The sequence below is a fragment of the Thunnus thynnus genome, chromosome 10 (assembly GCF_963924715.1).
Source record: "Thunnus thynnus chromosome 10, fThuThy2.1, whole genome shotgun sequence".
NCBI lineage: Eukaryota > Metazoa > Chordata > Actinopteri > Scombriformes > Scombridae > Thunnus > Thunnus thynnus.
In genome coordinates, this window is record NC_089526.1 from 19,049,712 (window position 1) to 19,076,076 (window position 26,365).

At 44.3% G+C, this 26,365-nt stretch overlaps 1 protein-coding gene across 3 annotated transcripts in view; it reads left to right on the plus strand.

Moving 5' to 3' along the window:
* Positions 1–1,129: 1,129 nt before the first annotated feature.
* kirrel3l (kirre like nephrin family adhesion molecule 3, like) overlaps positions 1,130–26,365 on the plus strand; it is a 33,707-nt gene continuing 8,471 nt past the window's right edge. For 2 of the 3 annotated variants that reach the window (XM_067601844.1, XM_067601846.1), the window contains exons 1-4: positions 1,131–1,793; positions 21,927–22,082; positions 22,725–22,874; positions 24,952–25,109. In XM_067601844.1, coding sequence (XP_067457945.1) covers positions 1,754–1,793; positions 21,927–22,082; positions 22,725–22,874; positions 24,952–25,109 — 504 coding nt within the window. In that variant the 5' untranslated portion in view covers positions 1,131–1,753. Of the gene's footprint in view, positions 1,794–21,926; positions 22,083–22,724; positions 22,875–24,951; positions 25,110–26,365 lie in introns of all 3 variants that reach the window. The other variant, XM_067601845.1, reaches the window with a different exon arrangement.

A 26,365-nucleotide genomic window follows, 5' to 3' on the forward strand; every position in this document is an offset into this window, starting at 1 on the left:
GCTTTTGTTGAAAGATAATGATTTTGTTCTCTTTGGTTCATTTTAGCACCCACTGTAAAAAAAAAAAAAAAAAAAAAAAAGTGTGTTTTCAGTCTTACTTCAAAGGAAATAATTTGCAATAATTCTAAATAAACCTATATGAACTTGCACTGCATACATTGCAGAGATATTTCAGTTTAAAAACTGCATTAAAAATACATTGTTAGGTCAAATAACATTAGTTATTTAAAACTGGATGAACAAAAGACAATATGGTCATCAATAGATGTCCAGTGATGTTGACAGTGTTACTATTTTGATCTAGTTATTGATTATTTATTTTTTAACAACCTTTGAGTCAAGTGATTGTTACACCATTTGGCAAAACATCTGCAGCTGATTATGCACTAATGCAACTGCCTACACATAATTCACCTTAATTAATTTGTGAAATCTGTGGACTAATGGAGGGCAGGGATTGAACCGGATACGAATTTCAATAGTTAATTTTCTCTTGAATCAGAAATTGACCCATGATTCACCAAAGAAGAAGAGTGTTCTGTATCTTCATTCAGGAGAAGTTTTTGTAGCGTTACAGAGAAATCAATGCTGCTAAGTCTGTTAATAATATAATTTCTTAAATCTCAGGACGATCAGGTTAGTGCCTGATTTCGAAAACATCACTTCAACTTATATATAAGTCACAACATGGATTCATGACTAAATCATGAAGCTGTGATGATATGGTGAAATTAAGACACATGGAAGTTAAGGTTTTATCTTGAGCTTTTCGCAAAGATGGTGGTGTGTCACCTGTCACTATACTGTACTATTCATATAAGACATTATAGGTAATTCCTCTAAAAACAATCTTTGGATTCCAACAGTGGGCTACATTTTCCTGTACAAAACATAAACCGCATTGACTGCACATTTCATTCTACAGATGAATATAATTCAAGTCTGGGCTACTCCACCCAAAAATGCTTGGTAGGGCACACATTTAACTCGGAATAAGTGTTTTACCCTCCCCGTGACGCCCGCTAAGCCAATAGCGGGCCCCTGGGGGCGGGGGCCGCTGGGCCCCCCCTGGCAGGCATCTGAGGCAGAGGGGCTCCTCCGACTCAGCTCTTGCCAGATTTGGTGTACCCCCCACCAGATGACTGTCAATGCGCATTTCCCATTGGCAAGAGCGAGTGAGAAGTAAACAGAGGAGACCGACAGGGGAAGAGTGTGTGTATGAGAGAGAGAGGGAGAGATAGAGAGAGAGAGAGAAGGAGTGAGTGTGTTACAGTGAGAGCAGAGTAAGACACTCTCGCGGAGGGGGCGCAAGGCAACTTTACCGGGGTTTATCACTGCGCACTGTCGAGGAGGAGAGATCGCTTTCGAGCGCAGCATGCACAGGCAGATTAAAAAGTGGACTGTGGATCAACATACAGACTGAAACGCCTGATTCACTAATGGACTGTTAGGGAGCACAGTGAGAGGTAAAAGCTGTGCCAGCGTGACACGGAGCGGACACTGGGAAAAAAAGAAGAAGCTGATGCAGTGGAGAAAGTTACCAACTATGGAGATGCATTGTTGACTGAGACTTTACGAAGTGTCCGGACCATTCAGAGTCATTTATTTAAAGTGGATGATATTATAGACGAATCCCAGTACGCTTGTCTGTCCGGTGATATTCCGGTGCCGCGGTGGACCTTAACCAGCTCAGTCGCATAGACGGAACGAGTAATCCTTCCACGCAACACAATCAGCGGCCAGAACAACTAAAATGTCTGCGCTATACCTTATCTTTTGCCTTATGGTCACAGGTAAGACATGCTTTTGTTTGGTATTATTTGGCATGTAGGTCTTTAGTGATGGAGAGGATGGACCGCGCTGCGTCAAGTCATCCAGCGCGCTGGTGTAGGGGCTTCTGATATGCTGCAGTGCTACAATTCAAGGCTGTTAATTGCCAGTAAATGTTTAATTAGTTTTGAAAGAGTGATCACATCAGGAGGTTTCCCTGTCTGAAAGCCGACCTGGAGCACCGGTGAATAATGGCACTGCGTAACTCGGGCTTGCAGTGATTGTCTCTGTTCTTGTTCAGATTTCGTGTGAGTGAGGGAGACGTTCTTATGATGAGCATTAGGTTACTGATGCAGGGCGCACGGACGGAAAGTTTATTAGTTGATTTTGAAACCCGGGGGACTCGGACTGCAATGTGTGTGTGTGCACGCTGTGTGAGCGTATGGTCGAGGCTGTGTCCATCCACAATAACATCTCTAGTGTTTGAAAATGAGAATGAAATCTAAGCAGGTGGAGATAATAGAGCTGAGAAATGTGGCAGCGCCGTGCAGAGCACCGCATCTCTTTTTTCCCCCGAAGTTAGTCAATGGTCCCCAGATTGATTTCCATTAAACAATAAAACAGGAAAAAGCGAGAGGTTAAGCTTGATGAAATGACGTGGGAATTGGGGTTTTTCTACTCTCTACTGTTATGGTCGGGTCAAAAGTTTTTCTCTTTGAGTCGTAATCTAACATATTCGTGGTCGCTGTGCACAGTGCGTGAACAGATAAAGGGGTGCGTATACTGCGTGGGCTATCATGGGTGAGCACAGTCTGGCGGGTATATGCGTTTGTGATGGAGCAAGGCAGATAGATAGAGGGATAGAGAAAGAGAGAGTGAATGTGTGTGAGTGAGAAAAAAAAAGAGAGAGAGCATTTGTTTTTTTCCAGACAGGCAGAGACATAACGCACCTGTCTCCCCCCCACACACACCCTCACCTCCTGCTGCTTTTTGTTTGCTGAATAGAGTTGCCCTGTTGTTTTTGACTCATTATGACAAAATGCTTATACTCAAACTACCCAGTATCAATGTAAACCAGATTAGAAGCGTGTTTTAAGAAAAAAAAGTGACACAAATTAGCTTTTCGAAAAACAAATTCATTTGTGTTTAAATTGATGCTTGTCTGCCTTAGAGAGATATTATATCCACATTTATGTAGAAGCTGTGCATCATATCGAACTAATTATGAAAGTCATCCAAAAATAGAATTAATAGAGACAGAGAAAAAAAAACATCTATGTTTCTTCAGTATAAATATAATCATCGAGAACAGGCAGACTCTCTGAGCAGCTGGTATAATTTACTCTAATAATTTAGTGCTGCAAAGGTCCTGATGCAAAAAAAAAAAAAGCTTTCAGCAATTAACACTGAGAAACTGTTGACTTATCAGCGTTTTTCAGAGTCGTTGATAAACTAGTGTAATTGTATTCACTTTGAGAAAAAATAATGAAATTTAAATGTAAGAGAATGCACAACATCCCCACACTGACATAGATCTTCTTTGGGAGGGAAGAAAGATAGAATAATTAAATATTCTTTTATATCCTTTTAGCTCTTTGCCTCGACCAGAAGCAATGCTTGACTAAAGCTTCCAGCCTGAATCACATGCGGTTTGATAAATGCTTTCAAGATCACCAATGGCAAAGCATGCTTAATAGCCATTTGTTGTGAGTACATCTTTACCTTTCAGCCCCCATTCCACATGGTTTTGTCATTATTCAGAGCTCGGGGGAGGGATATGACACCAGTTAGACCTCCGCTCTCTGACAGACTAGCAACAGCTGGATGAGAAGGGGAGGTAGCCAGACAGTGGCATATTTTCCCTAACCCCCCCAACACCAATACACATTCACACACAAATCCCCTCTCTCCTTCACTCACTCACTCTCCCTCTCTCCCTCACACACACACACACACACACACACACACGCACACACACGCACGCACAAATAATGAAAATGGTAACAGCTGCCCTAATTAGAACCTAAGAGACCCTAGACCTCATTTATTGTGCCAGTCTTACACAGAGTCACCGATGCTCAAAATTGGTTACACTCAAATGTATTTGTGGTATCAAAATTTAACCACAGCACATGACTTTACTTTGAAATTTGTGCATGGCATATATAGCATGCATTTTTGCATGTATGTAGTCTTGCACAACACTGATAATTTACTTTCTCGGAAAGTCCCCTTGGCTCCCAGGGGAATTGGATTCCACACTGCATCAGTATTCTGAGTAATCTTCAGTGAGCTCTTCTTTGGAACCTTTTTGCTTTGGGTCGCTTGCGTCTCATCGGGCCAAGTTCAAAGGCTGTGAGCTGAGATTACAAGTTTCTCTCCCTTCCTCTTAAGTCGTGTCGCCACTCATGTCTCACTATAGTGTAACGCTGTGGAAATTTTCCACCTTGCTCCTTCTCACAACTCTTTTTTTTCCTGGTTGCAGAATGTGTGACTATGGGACATGGGGACATGATAGCATATCTGCTTAATGGGCCAGAGGTTGCTGGCAGGCTTTCAACATAGATAGAAAGCCTGTTCACACGCATACACACATGCCTCATACATGCGCATATATACCAAAATAAGAACAGAAATCTAGCCCAGGAAGCGATAAGCCTTGGCCAAGCCTTCTGCTCCCCACCTCATCATCCCTTCCCTTCCCCATTACCAGAGATTTGTCTTTTCCTCATGCAGCGCAGTTATGTTTCTGGACGCTGTGGCAGTGTGGCCCCAGAGGTTGGTTTTAGGGAAGTGTGCATATTTCATGAGCTGCCATTCTGCAGCTCTTTGAATTCTTGTGGAGGGGGTCATTCTTGAATTCTTGTAGAGGGAGGGCAATCTTGTTGCAGGGATAAGACTCATGTCACCAGAGTCCTGATGATTAAGCTCACAAGCATCGGGAAAACACTGAGCATCGTTAACCTGTTACTCATGTCACTCTCACTCTGTCACACAAACAAACCCATGCTCTCTCATCTCTCCTCTTATTTATCCATTTTCTCTCCCTCTCTCAATTTCATTCCATTTGAATGCCTCTGTGATACAAAGAGATTGAGGATAAAGTAAGTAAGTGGTAGAAAGTTTGGAGACAAGAATCTCAGCCAGCTGGTGAGGAGTGTACGAGGTGCACAATAGTGCAGACACAGCAGAATCTGAACACAGCTGACTCTTGAACAGAAGTGTCTTGCATTATTTAGGAGACATAGTCATAGCAAAGATATAGATGAATTTTGGCCTACTTTGATTTCCTGTCTATGTGAGGTCTGTGTAATGGTTTTGCTGATGGTGTGAACATTGGATTTAAATTTTCTAGATTCACTTGTGGCTACAAATTAAATGTAAAGATCTATACATTTGATGTAGCTATAGCTATATTTTAATCTATATCCAAGAGCCCCCAGATATGTGTTTTTATTCTCCCAAGAACTCTAACCTGAAAATGTTTGAATGTTGAAAGCTTCTAAATGTTCACTTTCATAAATCATTTGCTCATTCAGGCACACACGCAAACAGACAGTAATGAATGATCAAGATCTTAAACAATGGCCTGCTGTTTCTTCTCATCCTGAAGACATGTCATGCACACATGCCATTGTCTTACTGCCCTTCTTCATAAACAGATATCCTCCCACCCCCTCTTCCCGCACACACGCTTGCTACGTGTATGGAAGGAGAAACTGGAAGGAGAAAGGAAACAATGGGGCTTCATAATGTTGCCTGTCTCTAATCAGCTTTGCCATGCGGGTAAACACAGATAAAGAACTTGGCAGTATGTCCTGAGGCTTTGTTATCTGCTGTTAGCAACTTAACTGGATATGTACGCTGGTATGGCTCAGCACAGGAAGCCAAAGTAGCCAGGTAGCAAACTGTTGATGGCACTTGACCTCTTCCAGTTTTATTTTTACTTCTGCCTGCCCATCCTCTTTTTGTCTACGCTTTCTCCTTGTGTGCACATCCTCACCTTGTCTTCCTCTGGGGCAGTCGGAGGATCCGGGGAGGAAATGACAGGGAATAGGACAATAGAGGGGCCGTGTCAGCTTCCTGCCTTTGCCTGGAGTCTTCTTCCCCAGCTACGGCACCTCAGGCTGTATCATCAGCATACAGACTGGTGGGGACAGCGCAAACTTGTTTACTCTTTTATTCTTCTTTGCAAACATGGTAATGGAAAGAATAGAGAGAGGGAGAAACCGGGATTAATTCTGTGTATGTCATTAAAACAGCCCCCCAAGGGAAACAGTCACGTTTATACAGTAGCAGCTATTTTAAGAAAGACTTGGATTGCATTTATCTCCCCCTAAAACCGCAAGTGTCACTTCCTTCTTGAGAGATGTATCACCATTTCCCAAGTCCCTAAGCCCAGACACCAACATACAACAGAAAAATCGCAGACATACTAGACCACACATTCATTTCTATTTTCCAATCAATTCCTGCCCTGCAAGACAAGAATTTCATATCTCCTGCCGAGACACAGAAACCAACAGCAAATTGAAATTTATCTTCTGCGTAGCAGCAATATCTGTTCCTGTGTTATCTTCACCAGCCGTGTTCCTTAACCTTGTATTAAAGATAGCTCTGTTGGAGAAGGATTCTGGCAGCTGAGAAGGGGCTCGGGAAACAGAAAAGTTCAGTTAGGAATACTACCAGACAACATTTATTTAACCATAGATTCTGATTTAGTTTACTCATCCTGTATTAAATTTTGATTGTCACTGTGTGGCACTTACTTAATAGAAGATCTGAAATATTTAGCAGGGTGTTCTGGGCTTATGGCATATGCAGAAATGACTCATGATGAGCTCACAGAAGCAACACCCTTAATGCGCACTCACAGAGGTCAAGGGCACACACTGGGGCAGAGGATGATAAGCTGAGATGAGTGTTTGGCATCTTCAGGGCTGTTTGCCCTTTCTGGAGCGGTTAGTCAAAGTCCAACTGTCTAATTAATGATGCTCCAGCTCTCAGGACATGTCATCTCCTTAACCAACCAGAGGTAAAAACACATTGAAGGAAACAAGAGATTGCTTGCCTGCTGCTCACTTTATTAGTGATGGAAACAGTACATACCCTTGAGGGACTAAATACTCCAGCCCCCCTACTTCTTCTTCTTCTTTTTTTCTATCCTTCCTATCAGTTCAAACTGCCTGGAAAAGCCAGGGCTAATATTGTGTTAGTGACTCAACAATTAACCAAAATAGTGGCTTGGCTGCGGCTCAGTCTCTTCTTCCTCTGCACAATGAAAAACTGCTCTTGTGTTGTTGTAGGAGGCTGTGTGAGAGGTTGGAGAAAGTGTAGCAATGTCTTTTATTTCACATTTTTCCTACGGGGAATTTTGGACAGGGCTGAGAAACCCGCCTTGGGAGGTCTGTGATTGGAGGAAGCCAATTTGCTATCAACTGAGGGATGTCAATCAAAGCTTATTGATCGAGCTTATAACTGCATCTCCCTCAATGGCAAAACATGTTAATGTTATTGAGCTGCATGGAGACTTGAGGAACGGTGAAGCATGTGGGTGATGTAGGTGGGTGGTGGTTGAACCGGTAGGAGGGTAAGGTGTGTCTCTCTCCTGCTGTCTGTTTGGCCAAAGAAAGCCAATACAGAGATGGCAATGGGCTCAGCATGAGAACAAGGGGGTGGGAGAGGGAGAGAAAGAAAGAAAGGAAGAAAGGGAAGGCAGAGGGGTCAAAGGGATTTACTGCCAGGAGCATAGCATTTCAGGTAATGGATATGCTTGTATTGGTGTAAACCAAACCTGCTGTTTTTCTTCCAGCATGGCAGAGGTGAAAAAACAACAAAGGTGTAACTGACTGCAAGTCTGAGGGGGATTAATAGAAAGTTGATATTGCAACACCTCGGGCTAAACTAGGTCTCAGGTGTACACATGGACATGCAGAAAGCAGTTGTGTGCACGCATGCGTGTATGTGTCAGTGTGGATGCATGCATGAGGTTGATTGAGGGAAGGTGCATTGTGGGAGGCATTTTTGCCTCTGCCACATTCCTGTGAAGCTGCAGCAAGGAGGGCAAGAACACATGGCTAAGTGCTTCCCAAGCTGGCTGAGGTGAACCTAACACCCCTCCTGGAGGAGGCAGTCCAACCATTGTTCCAGCACATTGCACCCGTCTGACTGAGGCATCCTAGTGCTGTGCTTGATCCCAGGGGGCTGGAAAGAGAACGAGGCAGAGGAGGAGAGGGACTGATTGTTCCCTGCTCAGACTATCCACAGATGGGGCTACAGCACAGGATGCTGGCTGTTTGCTTTAGAAAGTCCCAGGCGTTTGCTTTGCAGCCGTGGTGTATAGAATGCTCAGGGGGATACAGGAGAAGAGAGTGCCAGTGGAGACAACAGCAGGGGAAGGGTAAGAGAGAGTAGAGCAGAGAGGGGAAAGAGAAAGAAAGGGGTAGAAAAAGGACCTTGCCTGTGATGTCAGTGTGAATATAGTGTCAGTGCCAAGAAGGGAAGACAGATGATACAGCCATACAATGATAGGGTAGTTGGGCGAGAGAGTGCTCAAGTCCTCCCCTGTTTCCAAACAGAGACATATAGAGCTGGAGATAATGGAGAAGGGAGGGAGAGTAAAAAGAGTAAGCGAGGAAGGGAAAAGGGAAGGGATGAGATGCAGGGAACTCAGGCTGCATCCATCATGTGGTTTGGTGCAGAAGCCATTTGTACCTATTGTTCTCCATAATTTGTTTTCTCAGAGCCTGCAACAGGAGGGGTAAAGGGGAGAGACAAAGCTACGGCAGCCATTTATTTTTGTGCTAATTACATAAGTGAGACAGCATAATTAGACGTATAGCTAAATAGACAATAGGCTGAGAGAGAGATGCACAGAGGGAGATAGACAGGGAGGTGTAGATGAATTCAAATAGATAAGAGGGATGGCCCGCTCCATTTCACATTCAAAAGTGCGAGGGAACATGTTAAAAGGAGTAAAGGGGATGGAAAAGGATAAATGGAAAGGAAAAGGGAGAGTAAAGAAGATGGGGCGATGGAAGGGATAAAAGAGGGAATGAGAGAAAAGCCCTCTTCACAGACTGCACTTTGAGGTGCAGCCCAACGCTGCCGGAATAGTCACCTCATTTAATACACCTGCTCAGCAGGAGGGGAAAGAGAGATATAAGGAGATGTCATAAAGAAAAAGAGAGAAAGGGCAAAGAAGAGGAGAGGAAAAGGGAGACAGAGCTCATTTCTGCTTCTTCACATCAAAGGCAGAGAGTGGCTACAGAAAGCTGTTTGTTGTGGCTTGTTTGGGAGGGTCTCTGTTTGTGTGAGGTCATGGGCTGACCCGGCCTGCTATTTTGTTCAGGTGGTATTACATTTCAGCACAGCCACATGGCAAACCCTCGAAGGAATCACAGGCTACAAGCTCAGGACGTTTTTTTCTCTGGCAATATTCAGAGGTGTTGAGGCCGCAGGAGGGCTGACGAGGAGATGTAGGTTGTCTGGTGAAGGAAAAAACAGAAGTTTGTTAAAACCAAAAAGTGTAATATCTTTTCAACCAAGTGAAAAGGACCCTGTTCTTAGCTTGTCGATGCTGTGCTGCTGAATGTTCTGCGTGTGCTAATGCAGTTGTGCATCTGCTCAGGTTCATGTGTAGGCGATGTGTGGGTGTGTTGAGCTTGTCACTAGTCTTTCAGGACTGTGATACAGGGAAAGATAAATAGGCCCTTAATGAAGCCACTCAATCACTAGCCAGTTAAAACAGCTGACCAAAGATTGAGGGGCAGTCAGGCCTGATTGGAGACCCATTGAAGCCGGTCAGGGGAAGCTCTTGAGCCGTCACACTTTAGATTAGCCATTCACTGCACTATAGACCTCGGCCTAACTACCCTTCTTTCTCTAAACAGCCCTCTGACACAGTAGCTCAAGTCAACTCCCTGATTGTGCTGGGGAGTTCTTTAAAAGCCAATTTAAACTCAGTCCTTTGTTTAACTCCCCTGGAACTCAAGCTGGGACATATTGTATTGGTTGTGTGTGTGTGTGTGTTTAGGGTTTGTGTGAGCTTTCTTTGAGTGTGTGAGGTTTTGTTAAAAGAACTGGGTGTATCTCGGAACTGGCACAGACTAGTTATTTTGGGTGAAAGAGAGTGTGCATGAGAGAAATCAATGGCTCAATTCAACCTATTACAGCCATGACTGTTGCTGTAATGGTGTGGAAATGGACAGTGGTCATGTGGATCTCTTTTATACCTTCAGGCTTGGATCACAACTGAAGCTACGATTCATTTCTACCCAGCTTTGATTAAAAAAAAAAGAGAAGCACTCTGAGGATTTCAAAGACTCTCACATGATGATGACGAGAAAAGAGATCCTTCTGTTTTGTGAAACAGATGAAACCTCCATTCTGCCAGGTTTGCCAAAGGACAAACATAACACTGAGCTGCAATTTTCCTCGACAAATAATGACTCCTCTAGTCCTCTCTCCTTCCAGCCTTTGCCTCTTTGATCCCAGGTAATGTGTTAACAAGCAACGGGTTCATGGAATACCCATAACATTAGTATGTGTATTTGCGTTGAGGTGTGAGAGTGTGTGTGTGGTTTTATGTGTGTGTGTTTTCACACCAATTAATGAATTGCTTTATATGCCTGCTGAGGTGACGATGGCCTGTCTCTAGCGGGGCGTTGGTTTTTTTCCCTTCTGTGTCAGCCTCAACCCATGATGGCCGGGGCCCTCTCTCACACTAACACATTAATGAGACCAGTCTAATTAGTGCTTGTGGTTCTATACAGGGGACTCAGGACCATTGTGAGAGGGCCTAATCAGGGGACCACTCAAAGATAGAGGACCCACTGCACCAGTGAGAAAGTTCACACATATAGAGAGACCTGCTTGGACTCACACTCAAATTAGTGCACTGGTTAATTGGGATAAGAGAACAAAAAAAAAAAAGAAGTAGAAAGAAAAGAACTGGTCGTATTTTCAGATTTGTGGCCACTGAGGTTCAGGCTCCTCGCTCTTTCCCGTTTAGCTCCCTCACTCCCTCCAGTAGTGCTTCTCCCGGGGGCGATGCAGAAAAATGATTTTGCTCTCCTTCATCCCTCTCCCTCACTCCAGATAATTCAATCTGTTCAATATCAAATAATCTCTCCCAATTTTTCAGCCTATTCTAACCTTATCGCTCAAACAGCTACCTCTGGGGGATGAGTCTTGTTCCACCCTGTTAAAAAAAGAGGGGGAGAAAGAAAGGGAGAGGTAGCCCTAGAAAGAGGGATGGCAAATAGCTCTCTGAGGAGTGCTTTTAAAAGCCTCTGTTTGCCATTCTCATGGGCCATATGTGAAACAGCGGGCAAATAGATTGCAAGAGAGAAGAATAGTAAAGGATAGAGAGATACAGAAGGAGATAAAGACGATCTACAAGAAAGGAGGGGAGTGTAGGTGATGTGAGTTGTGGTACTTGAGGTCTGGGGCTCTAACTTGTGTCCCACAGCACTTAACATGCCCCTAGCCATCTCTCCTGGCAGTTAATTAGAATCCAATAAGGTTGCCGCCTGTTGGTCATTGTTCCTCCAGTGTGTTTACCCTTTCCAAAGGCTCCATTCGCTGCTTAATCTGCCGAGAAGCTGAATGTCAATAGGTCAGGCCAAGACTCCAGAGCCTTGAGAGAGAGGGAGAGACAGAGCGAAGGGGAAAGGAGAGAGGATCAGGGGGGATGAAGGAAAGGGGTCATTTCTCTCTCTCCTCTCAATATTTTTCTCTGCCGTTCCATTCTCGTTGTTGTTCCCCCCCCCCCCCTCCCTCTTGCTTCTCCTCTCCTCTTCTTTTCTTCTCACTTCTAATCCGTCCTCTTGATTGTTCTAAGCTGCTTTCAGCCAGCCCCTGGGAGGGTGAGGGGTTTTGGAGTCTGTTTTAATTAAGATTTAAAAGACGACTCCCTCAAGAAGGGAGATTTAAGAGCAGGATGGACGTAGCAGAGTAAATGAGTGAAGGTAGGACAGATTGTTGAGAGGGCTCAACAAATATCAGAAATCAGTAAAAAGGAGAAAGTTAAAAGACTATTATTTAACACACATGCAGGCACACATTGCATACACCCACACATTCACACAAACACAGCCAGACTCTGAGGCATTCGAGTGGCTAAGCCAAATGGGATTTTTTTTTCATTTGTAATCAAGCGGCACAATCTATATAGATTGATCTCAACTTCCTGTGATTCATACCATATCCTGCGAGGGTGATATGGGATCAGTGGTAGCCACCAGGCAAGCTGAGGGAGTTATCGCCACACTCTGTCTAATGATCGATCATCTCGCCAGATGGGTTTAAGAGCCTGTAACGCTCCACTTGTTTATCAGAGCCCCAAACCTGAGGCCTCTCAGTAGATGTGACCTGCAAAGAAAGTCTTGCTTTGCAGACAGAGAACGCATGAAAGAGAGAAAAGACCTAAGAGACATGTTTAAAGTTAAAAGTTTGCTTGTCTTTGTAGTGAGGCTAGACAATGCGGGTAGAAAGTGAACTCATTTCCTTGTTTGGGTGGCAATGTCACCGTAGTGGACACTCTGGTAGACACTTAATTAACAGGCTTATCGCACCAGGACAAAAGGCGATTTCTGTGAAGAAGTCTGGCCATCGAAGATATAGGCACCGTTACCATCTAGTGTTTCTTTACTTCTACCGTACAAACATAGCGTGTGACACAGATAAAATGCGTGTCCATCTGTGTGTGTCGCCGCAGCCTGACAAAAGGCGTGTGCTCTGTGTTTGGTAAAACAGTCACATAGCACACATCTGCCCCTACTGAAAACCGTACATTCTTCATCCAAAGTAAACCCCAAAGAAAACGCTCCCCAAAACAGAGCGCACAATGAAGTGTTTAAGTTCATCAACCCACAGACTTTGGTGCAGCCGGCAAGGTGTTAAAGGCCATGCGAGGGTCAAGAGCCCCACCCACGGCATTCTCTGGCATGATACATCCCAACACACAGCCACCATATGTCCAGGGTTTCACAGTCAATGAGCCAACCCACCCAGCGTGACAAAGACCTATTCACACCCAGTTGACTCTGAGGAAATCTGCAATGCCATGGTATGATTAGGACAGAATGCAGCAGTAGTCCAGCCAGTGGCCATTTGAGAAAAACAATAGGCGAGAAGGTACGGAGAAGTAAAAAGGGGTATGAGGGAAAGGCGTCCATAGACAAAGAACTTCACAAACTACTTTGAACGGGTAAACGTAAGCACGATCTTGCCATCAGCTTGCTGCAGCTCCGTCACTTGCCTCCATCAAAGCCCCCTGAGACTCTCCCAGCACACTCTGCCTCCGTCACTCACAACTCTGTTAATAAGGCCAGCAGTAAACGCCAGGAAAGATATGCAGGGATGAAAGATACTTCCCTCATGTTCTCGCTTTGAGGATGTGTTTCCGGGTGTCAGGGGGGAGGTGGGGAAAATGCAGCTTTATAGAGTAATGCCGCATTTTAATAGAAACAATAAACCCATCCGCTTATAAAATAATATTTTGCGTCCCATTTCCTGTTGTGGAGTAGCTCTAGGGACTTTTTGGCAGACATTAAAAAGCCCCCCACCTCTATTAAGCTAAAGGTATAGAGGGAGCCCATGCCAGAGAATAAAGTGTGTGGAGTTCCTGGGGGAGGGATATATCACACATATATTCTTTCACTGCAGCGATTAATATCCGGGAAAAAAAGGTCAAACTTGACTTGAAACGGTCCAGTATATCACAGTTAAATTCGGAGCCTACATTTAATACATCAATCCCTGCTGTGATGTCTCATCAGCCTGGTCACACAGGAGAGACCCACACTGCACATTATCAAAGATTGATGGGATGTCCTAGTTAAAGACAGGGGGAGGAGAGAGGACTGGTCGGAGAAGGGAACTTTGCATTACCCCTCACCCTTTTCAGAGGTGTTGACTGCAGGTCGCGTGGCCTCTTACAGCTCAGTGCAAACATCATCACCGTGGCTGGCAAATGTCATACCGGGCTTCATTCCTGCGTAACCCGGAGACCTGACCCCGAGATATACAGGGGAACTTGCAAATGCAGCATTTTGAGGTCAGTGCTCTCACTCAAGACGGTGCTGGCTGACTCAGGAAGCTCAAGACAAGGGCTGAGCCTTCCATCTCCTCCCATCCGCCCTCTTCCTCATCCTTCCCTGTAACGGAAGACAAAACAAACTGACAGAACAAACAGGCAGATTATCCTAAATCCTTTTTTCTCGAACACACAACCTAACCATCTCTTATATCCACTGTTCACCGTCATCCTACCCATTTCTTGTTCAGAGTGCTTGCTTAATAATTAATTGATTAATTAGTTCGCTCATTAATCATTTATTCATTAATCATGGCCTGATTTTTCTAGAGGAAGCGGCGCAATCTGAAAAAACCCTGACTTCACATTTCACTCTAATTATGCTCCTTTACTAATCAACGCTTAAGAAATGGAGTTTCAGGAAATTAGTTTTCCCCTTCCCTTCTTTTTCTCAGCACAAAGCAGGATGTATTGAGGTCGGCAGGTAACTTTTTCTTCCCTCCCTTTCTTGTGTTCTGGAAGCTCTTAGTCATCAGTAATTTTAAAGGAATGTTTCAAGTTACAGGAAATCTGATGAACAGAATGAAAATTTGATGTTAAATTAAAACTCGCCTTTCCTCCGCCTCTTGATGAAAAGGGAACAGAAATTCTGGTCACAGACTAACCACAGACATTGATTAATAAATGGCAATTTGAAGGCCGTTTGTAAGAACAGAGAGGTGGCAGCATTGCGAATCACACACTTATTGTTTTCACTGGATCCATGGCTGCCCTGGGAAAGGAGGTAATTTGTTTAATCGCTTTGAGTTATGTTCTTTGGATGGAGAGATGGGAAGATACGGTAGTTCAGAAATATCTTCTATAATGTGGAGTGAGCATGAGGTGGAAAGGGAGGAGAAATATTTGAAACAGGTTTAATTAGAAGTGTTTTTGTGCTTTTGTATTCCTGTTGGATGCAGAGTTCACCACACAGCTCAGCTGCTTTCTCTGAAGAGGCTCTTGTCAGCTGCTGACAAAAAAGAATTATGCATCAAATTAAAGAGAGCTCCAGTGAAATGGAGGCAAGTCGGGCATTAACCTCTAAGCTTTAAAAAGCACACATATTAAGCAACACTAATGAGACTCTCATTGAGCTAGCTGTGTTTTATATTCAAACACACACAAAAGCTCAGCTTTGACTTCAATGTGCCATTGCAGCTTCTGAATGAGGTTGTCTCTCTTATTCATCTCACCAGCAGCAAACACTGCAGACGTGAACAATAGCATAGATGGCCCTTTTACTCTAATGAGATGCATACATTTACAACATTACCACCCTCATTAAAAAATAATAATAATAAAGGGAAAAAAAAGTATTAATTATGAAACGCACTACTTCCTATCGTGAAGAGCCAAGGGGGTCTCCGTTGGGCTCAATTAGGAAGAGTAGGCCGCAAATCCCTAGACTAAATTAATTGACACCCCAGGGCATTAGGCCCAGAGTCCCAGTACAGAATCTATGTAGAGAATTCCTTTGTTTTCATTTCCACCGCCTTTTAGAAAAAGCAAGAGACTGAGGCAATTTTAACATTATCGCTTCAGTGTTTTATGGATTTTTGATCTATTATTTATTTATATATTTTATTTGTTTTGTTTATACAGTTGTCATGTCTGTAGCCAGCAATGAAAAGGTTTGCTTTTTTTTTTTTTTTATTCCTGTCTCATCTTTGAGCAGCCTTTCCATCACATGTTGCATACCATTGCTGTTTTATCCACAATGTCAGCTGTTACACGCACACCACCGCTTTTGCAAACAGCACAAGAAGTTAATGATTTAAAAGCACAGTAAATTATACTGAAAGCCCTTCCATCTAAACAGTAGTGAAAGAGGTGGGTTAGTCAGAGAGGAAAATTGGGATACAGAGACAGAAAGAGAGAAACAGGGTGGACAGAAAAGGGCTGGAACTGTGACACAGATCCAGCCAGCAGCTGTCTTGCAGTGAAAACACCAGGGGGTAAGCAGGAACGAAATGACAAGACTAGCTCAATCAACATCTTGTCAACACTACTGGCTGATGTGTACAGACAATTTCATACCGCCACCACTGACTCCCTCCCCTTTTCTCTCTTTTTTACATGGCTTTTTATTTCCTGTCCTCCTGCCAGCCAGCCAGTCACTTGCTATCTGTCTACATGGAGTCAGTTCTCAGCTCTTTGGCTCTTGGCTTCAGAGTGGGGGAGCTGTTTAAAAGCTGTGCTAGAATTATACTCAGAGAGATGTTTCTGCCCACTGGAAACCCTAAAGATATGGGACTGTGACAGTGAGTGTGCATCTACAGTATGTGCGTGTGTGTGTGTGTGTGTGTGTGTGTGTGTGCAGAAAGAGTGAGAGGACAGTATATGAATGAGTGTATTTATGGCACATTGTTGAGCACTGCAGCACAGTGACTGCATGAACCATTCACATACGCTTACACATTGACTATGTCACATCAGCACTCTTGGTCTCTCCCCTGGCCTCCCCCTCTTTTTCCTTCCCTTCTTCCTCTCCTTGTATGCATACCACTCTATTACTCTATCCACTGCATCTATTGTAGCAGGTACCAAGGGAGAAACTGCTGCTGCTCGCCCATGCGATCAGCCTCACCGCTGCCCTGATGTATGCAGCGCCCTATTCCAGCAGAGAAAATCTCGTGGTGACAACCTTGGAGACACACTGATTACAGCGTTCCATCAATCCCTTCTCAGGCCCACTCCTTTGCAATCGGATGCTGACAGAAGCCCACCTTTTCCATTTTTACCTTACCTCAGTTTTCCCAGCCTTTCTAACATGTAGTGGTTCTTTTTTTTTTCCTGTTGTTCCTTCTGCCCCGCTTTCTTGAGTGTTGCGTTGACAAGCTGACACAAACCCCTGTGATTTTCACACCGGGGATGCAGAGAGCGAGAGAAAGGGACAGGGGATACAGGATAGAGGAGATGAAGAGAAGGGGAGCGAAAGAGCAAGGGAGAGGCTGGAAAGAGATGACAGCTGACACAGAGTCTGGAAAAACAGAGTGATGGCAAAAAGAGCCATGGAGAAAGCAAATCAACAATTAGTAACACCTTATGTAACTCTCAAAGGTGACCTAGATGGCATTGATTTCAGGAATCATGACTGTAGACGTACCAGCGATAAACAGACAAACAACAGGACAGGGCTTGATTGTGGAAGGATGTTGGAATGGCAGAGAATGCCCCGGGTGGGGGTATCAGCAGAGCAGCAGCAGGGGGAGGGGGAGGCTGGGTGGATGAGCGGGTCCACTCTCTAAAAAGGGTCTAGGTCTGAGCCAAGATTTTCACAATGGAATAAAGGCTGAAAGGGGATGCTAGGAGGATTAAACTCCAGCAAAACAGCTCTTAAAAAGCGGTTAAACTGCAATTTGGGCACAAAAATGCAGAATGGGAGAAAAGATAGTGAGAGTGGGTGGGTGGGAGTGCAGCTGTAATGCATGGTGGGAGAGAAAGGATTCAGACAGGCCGGGCCGCATTAAGGTATGAGAGAGGAGGCCATCTGCAGAGACACAAGCTGGAGCTGTTTGCAACGGGCCAAGTCAAAGGAAAACACAGAGGTGCTCACACATGTAGAGCATGTGTTGGGTACCACACCACCACGAGTTGGTGGGTGGTATCTGTTGTTAGCCCCCTTCAAGCCCTTAGAAGTGCTGTAGGAGTCATGGTAATGAGCTTAGTAGCCAGATCAAACATGAGATGGGTGCAGGGTCCCCTTTGGGACATACTCTTTGGTTCAGCTACCTCAGCACCACTTTCTGTTTGTATACACACATACACCCAAGCACACACACAGCAAGAGGAAGACAAAAGAGCCTGACTCAAAACAAAGGGATAATAATTCCATACAGAGAGAAATGGAGCTTGCATTTTCCAGCCCGATTTAGAAGCCTTATCTAGACAAGGCACAATGGATGGCATTTGGGGAAAGGGGTTGTTTATTCCAAGCTTGACACTTTTTTGCCAATTGCCTTGTTTTGTGTTGGGGTTTTTTGTCTGTTTTTCCTCCTCATTTTCTCTGCTCTGGCTCTTATTGTGGAAAACTCACACCAGCTGGGTGCAGGATTGTGTCTCCACCATTGGGGCAAAAATGCAAGTAGATATAGGTGCTATTTTTTAACATTTTGAATTATTACTGCACTGAGCAAATTGTCCAGTCAAGTTGAGAGCACTTATATTTATAGACCCCACAGGACTGGATGTTGCACTCTTTGCAGTGGATGGGAATGAGGACATGGAATGAAATCAGGACTAAAATAGGGACTCTCTGCGAACGCAGCTCAGAGCCTCTTAGAGTGAATGAACATATATGGTTAAGTGTCATTATAAAAACACGGCAAAATGGACAGAGTGCATTGCCTGTGCTGTTACAAACAAGAGGGTCTGATGTTTTATTTGAAGGACCTGACTTTTTGAATGCTGGGTTAAATGGATTTACGGTCTGAAATGCTGTTTTTCGTTTTGTTAGATTACCAAAATGGTGTAACAGATTATGATTGTGAGAACTTGGTAGTAAATGTGCTCTACTGTGTTTGTTAGATCCATATTTTATCTAAAGGTCATCTGCAGTGCCATTATCTTTCACAGTCTTTAGCTTCATGGCCAGCTCTTACACACGCACACACACACACACACACACACACACACACACACATATACACATACATGCACAGAGTGACTGGTTCAATCTAATTCTATCAAGGCAGATGTCCAGTGGTGGACGGATCATTGCTGACATCTGTCCATCTCTTCCTGATCCTTCCTGATGTGAATGTACCCCTATCAGTTCAGATGAAGGAGAGAGAGTGCAGGCGGTGCCAGGGTCGACGCAAAGCTCTTTAATAGGTTGTGTCCAAGCCGGAAAGGCTGTTTTGCACTTAACTCCGACCATGTGACAGCAACAGCAAAGTCACTGTGTCAAAGTAACTGCTAAATGTGCCCTCCGGTGCCTGACAAGTTGCTTTCCCTATTAACACTGCCCCACCCTCCACCCCCGTTCACACATTCAGATGCACACACACACATACACACAGGCGTAAACACACATGGCACATTTTCAGACAGGCACACACACTGAGCTCACATAGTCGGCAAGAAATGCACACACATATAAACTCAGCCCCATGTGCATCCAGCGGCGTGAAATGATATTCCATTTTGAGAAATCCGGATTAAAATGTATCAGGCCAAATGTGTTTTGACCTTGTTACTCGGCGATGGAAAAGCACACACATACACACACACACACACACACACACACACACACACACACACACACACGCTCCTACATACACACACATATCCACACAGAGAGAGCAAGGTAAGAAATAGAGTAAATGTTGTATTTTTTGTGATGAGGACTTGTAAATGTAAATTTTATCTGCTTTTAAAATAACATTAAGCACACCAACCAGTACAACTAATCTATACTGTACATATTTACCTACGTACATTCAAGACGACATGGTAAATAAACTTGCATCCACTGCTGAGATGTTGGGATTTCAAGGGGATTCAAAATCTTTCTTTTCGAATGTGATTCAATTGCAGCCAATAGACAAGCTCCTCATTTTGAGTCTGTTGTAAACACTGAAAGCAACGGTGTGTGTGTGTGTGTGTGCATTTGTGTACATGCATGTGTGTACGTGACACTGCAGCACACCAAGAACAAGCCTCTTCACACCCACAGCTCCCTACTTCTTCTGACTGCCTCTCCTCCACTGTTTCTTTGTCTGGTTCTGTTCCTCCCTCTCTCTCCCGTCAGAAATGTATTCATGTAATTAAGCTGCTAATACACCGTCAAAGAATTGTCTAATTCAGCAAGGAGGAATTAAAGGAATCTGGCATGAGTCATTAGCCAGTCGAGATGTTCTGTTGAGCATTTTCAATAAGGGATCCGGAGAGCAATGAATCACTCATATGGTGTGAAGACATTTGCCACAGCACATACTCTGTACTCTATATTTGTATGGCTGCATATGTACGTGTGTGCGTGTGCCGTTAATTGCCATATGTGAGCATGTGAAATTGTATGTGGGTGACGTAAAGAGAAACAATTCAATGCATGTAATCCATCTAAACAATCAACCAGTGCAGTGAATTATTACCCATTGTAAACATTTAGATACTCTGGGCAAGATACTTAATTGCAATCAATGTTTGTTCTGTTGCAAGTACAAAGAGGAAAATCCCTAACCCGCTCTGCAAGGGGAGGCATATGAAAACGTTCAATAGCTCATAAAGGCAGAATGTTAGGGACAGGCAGGCAGACTGTAAAAACAGCATTTTTGAAGGTATGTCGGGAAAATGCCAGCCTTCGCTAAATGCCTAATAGCCTGAGCTAGAAGATGTTTCACTTCTCATTGACGCTCTCAAATTGGCCTCTTTTGATCCACAGTGCGTGACACACATACAGTCTACCTGTTTGTAGCCACAGCTCAATAAGCTTTTCAAACTCTTTGGTAAAATGATGTACAGGGAGACGTTATTGGTGCGTTAACATGCATTGTTCTCTGATCTTTTTCTCTGTTCAACTATCTATTATCATCTCTTTTGGCCCAGATGGAGAGCAAGAGAGAACGGGGACATGTGAAAACGGGTTTTATGGGCAGTTGTCGAGAACCACAATGGTCTGAGCCGTGGAGAACTCACGTTCCTGATGAACTCTCTGTTTGGCGGCTTTAATTGTGCTGTTGGGTGACAGAGACAGGAGGGTGCAAAGGGAGAGGGGAGGCGAGGGGCACGGTTCAGTCCATGGTGCACCCTGAGATGAAGTGGATAATTGAGTGCGGAATAAACACTGCCAACAACCTCGGAAGTCCCCCTTTCAAAAAGAAAGAAAAACTAGAGAGAATGGAGTGAGAGAGAGGGGGAAGAGAAAAGGGTGAGGGAGAGAGAAAATCCCAGCTACCCTCTGGGGGGAAAGCTGCTATTGAAAAGCTATTAAACTTGCATTTAGCAGGATTGATTGGAAATGAAGAGGCCTATTAAAAGAGAGGGACAAGGGGACAATAGCGCGTCTCTGGCCGCCGTATGTTGCCCTCCTTTCAGCAGCTTTCTTCGCCGGGAGGGGGGGGGCAACCCTGTCTGTTTAAGCGCTCCCACCAAGAGAAGCAGTTCAGGGGGGGCTTAGCACTGCCTGAATAGAGCCCTCTTTATCTTCCTCTGTCCCCCTTCCCTTCCATTCTCTACTGAGCAACAAAGAGAGAAGAAGAATGAGGGAAGGTTTTTTTTTTTTTTAAGTCCTCCCAACTCACACAGACACCCCACTTAGATAACCAACCAACTGCCTCTCTCCCTCTCCTACCTTCCCCTACGGATTAGTTACCTCTGGAGTGTTGCCATCTTCTTCTGCCAGTAGGGTTTGTAATACTCAATCTTTAGCATAGTGGCACAAACAGTTGGAACCGTGGATCCGTATTCATGCTGTGTTTCTGTATGCATCTGAAGGCAGGCCAGCCAATCCAGCGAGACTGTGTGCCATACTTAAACACAGCAGCGGAACGGCGGCAGGTGTCTCCGTTGACTTTCAGCAGGCTCAAACGGATGGGTCCCTAGGGAACTTTAATGGAATTTTGATTGTTTAACATCCATTTTTACAAAAAGCACACTGAAAGAGTGGCATATTTTTCTTCCCAGAAGTGTGTTTGCTTCATGTCAGCAAGCACATAACCATATGGTCTTGGGAAAGAGTTAAATAAGTTATGAGGCGCAGCTGACTCTTCCTCTTAGAAGCCACATTTATAGGGAAAAAAATAATACTTTCACACATACCAGCCTTGTCCACCCTCTCAGCAAATGCCATGAAAACAAGAGAGCGAGAAGACCAGTTCACTGGAGCCTGGTCTCTTAATGCTTACCTCTTTCACAGCCTTTACAATGCAAGTTTCACTTTTTCTCATGCTACATCTCTGCTGGCACTGCAGAAACGTACTTCCATTCTCTGAAATGCCATTAGCAGTATTCTGCGCACCTATATATTTAATATCCATTTGGTGACTTTCAGTATGAATTTGTCCAACTACCTTCATTAAAATGTGGATTCTAAGGGATATTATATTCACATTAGGCTTTCTCTCTTTTCTTTCAGCAGCCACAAAAGCAGCCTACTTCTCCCAGCAGCCCCAGGACCAGGTGGTTGTAGCGGGCCAGTCAGTGACTCTACCCTGTGTCATTGTGGGTTACCGGGGAATGGTGCAGTGGACCAAAGATGGCCTGGCATTGGGCGGAGAGAGAGACCTACCAGGTATTATCACTGACCTCTTATTTATGTCTATCTGTCTCTCTCTTCTTTTCCTCTACTGCTTTCAGTGTGTTTATTGCTCTCTCTGTCTCTGTCTGTCTTGCTGAGATCAATGCCAGGTCTCATTAGAAACCAAGTCTCTCTCTGTCAACCGTTGGGGTTTTACACAAATGAATGGTGAGAGAAGAATGTACTGCAGATATGTCAGCTTCTGCTGCACACACCGAACTTTAATTTGTTGTTTAGCATTTAAGGGTCTTGTAGGAAGGTGGATAATCAATTGGCTTTTGTCACGCACTGACATTTAAATGTGTGGCGGACTAGGCGGAGAGAAGGTGGAGAGGCTTCCTCTTGACCTTAGCCACCACATCTTTATTGTGTCTGTGTTTAAAGGACAGACTCCTCATGCAGCAGCTTTCTCACGTGTTGCATTTCCAGCCTCACGCTGCTCTGCTAACACAACGGCTCAATCCTTGGCCCAGTGAGGTGCTGCTTGCTTTCATTTCTGTCTTAAAGAGCCTTGCCACGTTTCTCTCGCCTTTGTTTGAGGCACAAGTCTGTTCATTTTATAGTCCTTTCATTATGTGTTTGTTGTTGGTTGGTTTGTTTGTCTCTGACTCTATTCTCTGTGCTGGCTTCACGCAGGCTGGACGCGCTATTCCTTAATGGGCGACCCGCTATCAGGCGAACACAGCTTGCTGATCGATTCGGCAGAGTTGGCGGATGACGCAGTGTATGAGTGTCAGGCTACACAGGCGGCACTGCGCTCCCACCGTGCCAAGCTCACTGTACTAGGTAAGATACACAGCTCATGCATGAGCCTCACAGGCAGCCCTTGTGCCAAGGCCTGTAGGCTGGCAGCGCTTGGGAACAATCAGGGGAGTGTCTTCATCACAAAACACAGAAGTACATAGACAAATATACAAATAACACATGTACAATACACAAAAAATAATCATATCCATAACACAGCTAGACATAGAAAAATTAAAAAAAAAAACATGACAGCACTCTTCAAGTGCTTTGCCATTAATAAAATAATCTCTTATCACCACTTAAAGATAACCCTGTTGTAAATCTAGTTTCTTGATGGAAATCATGTCCTGAAAGTGTTATTCAACCAGGGAAGGCTCAGCCACAAGAGATAGAAAGCTAGAAAAAAAAAGGAAACCCCTCTGCTCTCAGTAGCGATAATCAAGACTGTGGACGTCTTGGATAATGTGATTGCTGCAGTCACAAATGACTTGCGTAGTCGCTTGAAAGTCAGGGTCTGCACAGTTAGCACATTTTACAGTGAGCCACAACATTTGTCAACCGCAAGGCGTTTTTTACATTAACATGATGTGAGTGATCTACTTCTTCACACAGACGTTCAGAGGTGGAGGGGGTTGGTGGGGGTGGTGGGGTGAGGTTGAGGTGGGGGAAGAGGAGGAGGCCAGGTCTTGTGGGAATTGGAATAAGCAAAGCACTGCTGGCATCTGGTGGCATGCAAAGGAATATCACTCTATTAATTAGTCCTTTGTCCATATTTTCACCTAAAAGCAGATATTATACAGAAAGAGTGGAAAACTCAGAGGGAACAATTATACAGATGTGATCCTGCAGCTTAAGCCACAACACAATGCTAAGCTTTCACCACAGAGCCTGTTGTCCTTGAATCTATCTGTTGCCATTAAGGTGTGTTTTTAGAGTCCATTGAAGCTGGGTGATGAGCAGTACAGACAAGGTTGCCATGGAAAGGCAAGCGGAGTGAGATCACAAGCAGTATATAGAATCTTTTCATTTTGTCTAAATGAATAGATTCAGAAAGTTCGCCCATGCTCATCAGCCTACATTTCTGTCTGTTTCTCTCATCTAGTGTCACTGTCAAAGCTGTACAGAGCAGCACAAAGCAGTGTGGTCATCTCATCACATGCCCACACACAGCCATAAAGATGCCCATGTGGAGGCAGAAAAGGAAGTTGATAAAAATGCCACTTCTACATCATATTTACTCTGAAAGACCAAAGCTGGTGGTTCATGAGCATTATATGCATTTCATAAACATATAAATGCATCACTCAGGAACCTGGGATTTATGTTTACATGTATGTGTGGACATAAGGGGTGTTAAAGAGAGAAGGGGGCTTTTCGTGTTTGTATATTCGTATGCACAAGACTGTGTGTGTGTGTGTGTGTGTGTGTGTGTGCAAATCAATGTGGCCAGATGAGACCAAAGCAATCCTGCACAGTCAAAGGAGTCAACGGTGGGAGTGCAGTCAGGGGAATCGGCATGGAAATTAAAATCACCTAGCACTCGGATTCCATTAGTGTCCGTGCCGCGGCAGCGGAAGGACCTCTGACAATTCAGATACACACAGTGAAATTGGTTCGGTGGAGGGAGCGAGAAAGGCCAGCACAAACCCCATGTTTACGCCTTCTCTTATTGGTTGGGGAGATAGACGCCTTCATCAGGGGTGGCACGCTTGGCTTGCCAGTGGTGCGTGCGAAACCATGCAAATAAATGAACAAATAAGCAATTCAGTTGAAACATCACTCTGCAACAGTAAGAGCAAATAGAGTAATAATGATAGTCCCCAGAAAGGAAATAAATAAGGTTGAGTCTGTTTTTTCTCCAAATGACAACTGTTCTTGGTCTTTTCCCCTGTCTGAAACTACACCTTGTTAAACAGACACATGGCCATAAGAAGATATCGTTTGTCTCGTTTGCTGTTGCGATATATTGACGCTGCGCTAAGAGCAACAGCGAGCTCAATATCAGTATGACTTCTATGTGGCTCTGTGCCTGGCCTGGAGCTGTAATGAGTTTTTTTGTTGTTGTTGTTGTTGTTGTTGTTGCTGTTTTGAGTGCTATGTTTGTTCTGCTTTACAGTTCCTCCTTCAGACCCCGTGGTGGAGGGCGGCCCTGTTGTACGTCTTAAGGCCCACACACCACACAACCTCACCTGCAGAGCCTCAGGAGCCAAACCTGCTGCTGAGATCACTTGGTACAGAGATGGAGAGGTCATGGAGACTGCAATTTATTCCAAGGTACAGTGAGAACAGATCTATGCCTAGCATTATCATTCAATCACTAACACCCACACAATATTACAAAACGTAACAGCAGGCAGGAATAAATGCAAAGCTATTCAAAACAGAAATATTTTCTCTTAGGGTATAATACTCCCTCCCTTTTTATTCCATTTCTCTTTTTATTTTTCTCATCTTTCTTCCATGGTCTCTCACTGTTTTTTTTCTATCGCCACCCTTCTCTCACAAGATTTGTTCGCTCACTCTCTGCAGTCCCCCTCCCATTTTCACTCATGCCTGACCCCCCTCTCCCACCTCTCCTCCTCTGCCTCCCCCACACTGCCTAACCCCCTCCACCCCCCTTTGCTCGCTAATGCAGCGACACTACAGCATAACTGGAGCATGCCAAAGCTCAGACAGGCATGAGTGTTTCATACAGTAGAGTTTCTGCAGAGAAGAAATCACCCACAACAATGCAGAAACACAATGGGGATGCGCCGGAGCGTAAGCCAGCCACGGCTGGGAAAGTGTCACATTTTTCATGCTCTCTGACCACGCTAAACGACGCTAAACGCCACATTTAAGGAGGCGAGAGCCTGCAGTGAGAAGGGAGGGAAGAGGAGAGGAGAGGAGAGGGGAGGGGAAGGGATGAGAGGAGAGGAGAGGAAAGGGGAGGAGAGAAGAGGAGAGGAGAGGAGAGGAGAGGAGAGGAGAGGAGAGGAGAGGAGGAACACCGGGGAAAGAAACAATATAGTGAACTGGTGAGATTACTTTGTGGAAAAACAGAGAGAATTTCCTAACATTAAGAAGTGATGCTGGGGGTAGAGAATGCTTTGTCTGAGTGAGTTGTGGTGACAGGTGATATGATTTGATCTAGCAGAAAAATGCTTTTTGTGTGTCTGGCTGGGCCTGGTCCATTGATTTGGCTGTCCAGGGAAAAGGCTCAGCTTGCCCTTGCTCTTTTCCAAAAATGTGTGACACTTTTTCTTCACTGTCACCACCCAAAAAACACACACACACACACAGGCACCTTTATGTGTAGAAATATGTGTCACTAGAAACTGAATTTGAATCATTCATATATGAATATGAATCGTTCAACTTGAATGATTACATTAAAAAACTGAATTTGAATCACATAATTTGAATTTGTGTTGATTAACTTGAATAATTGCATTGAAAAACGGAATCTGAATAGTATAATTTGAAGTTGAATTTATTAGTTTGGAGCTGAATTCCAAGAAACTTGAAACTGAATATTATGAAATTTAATT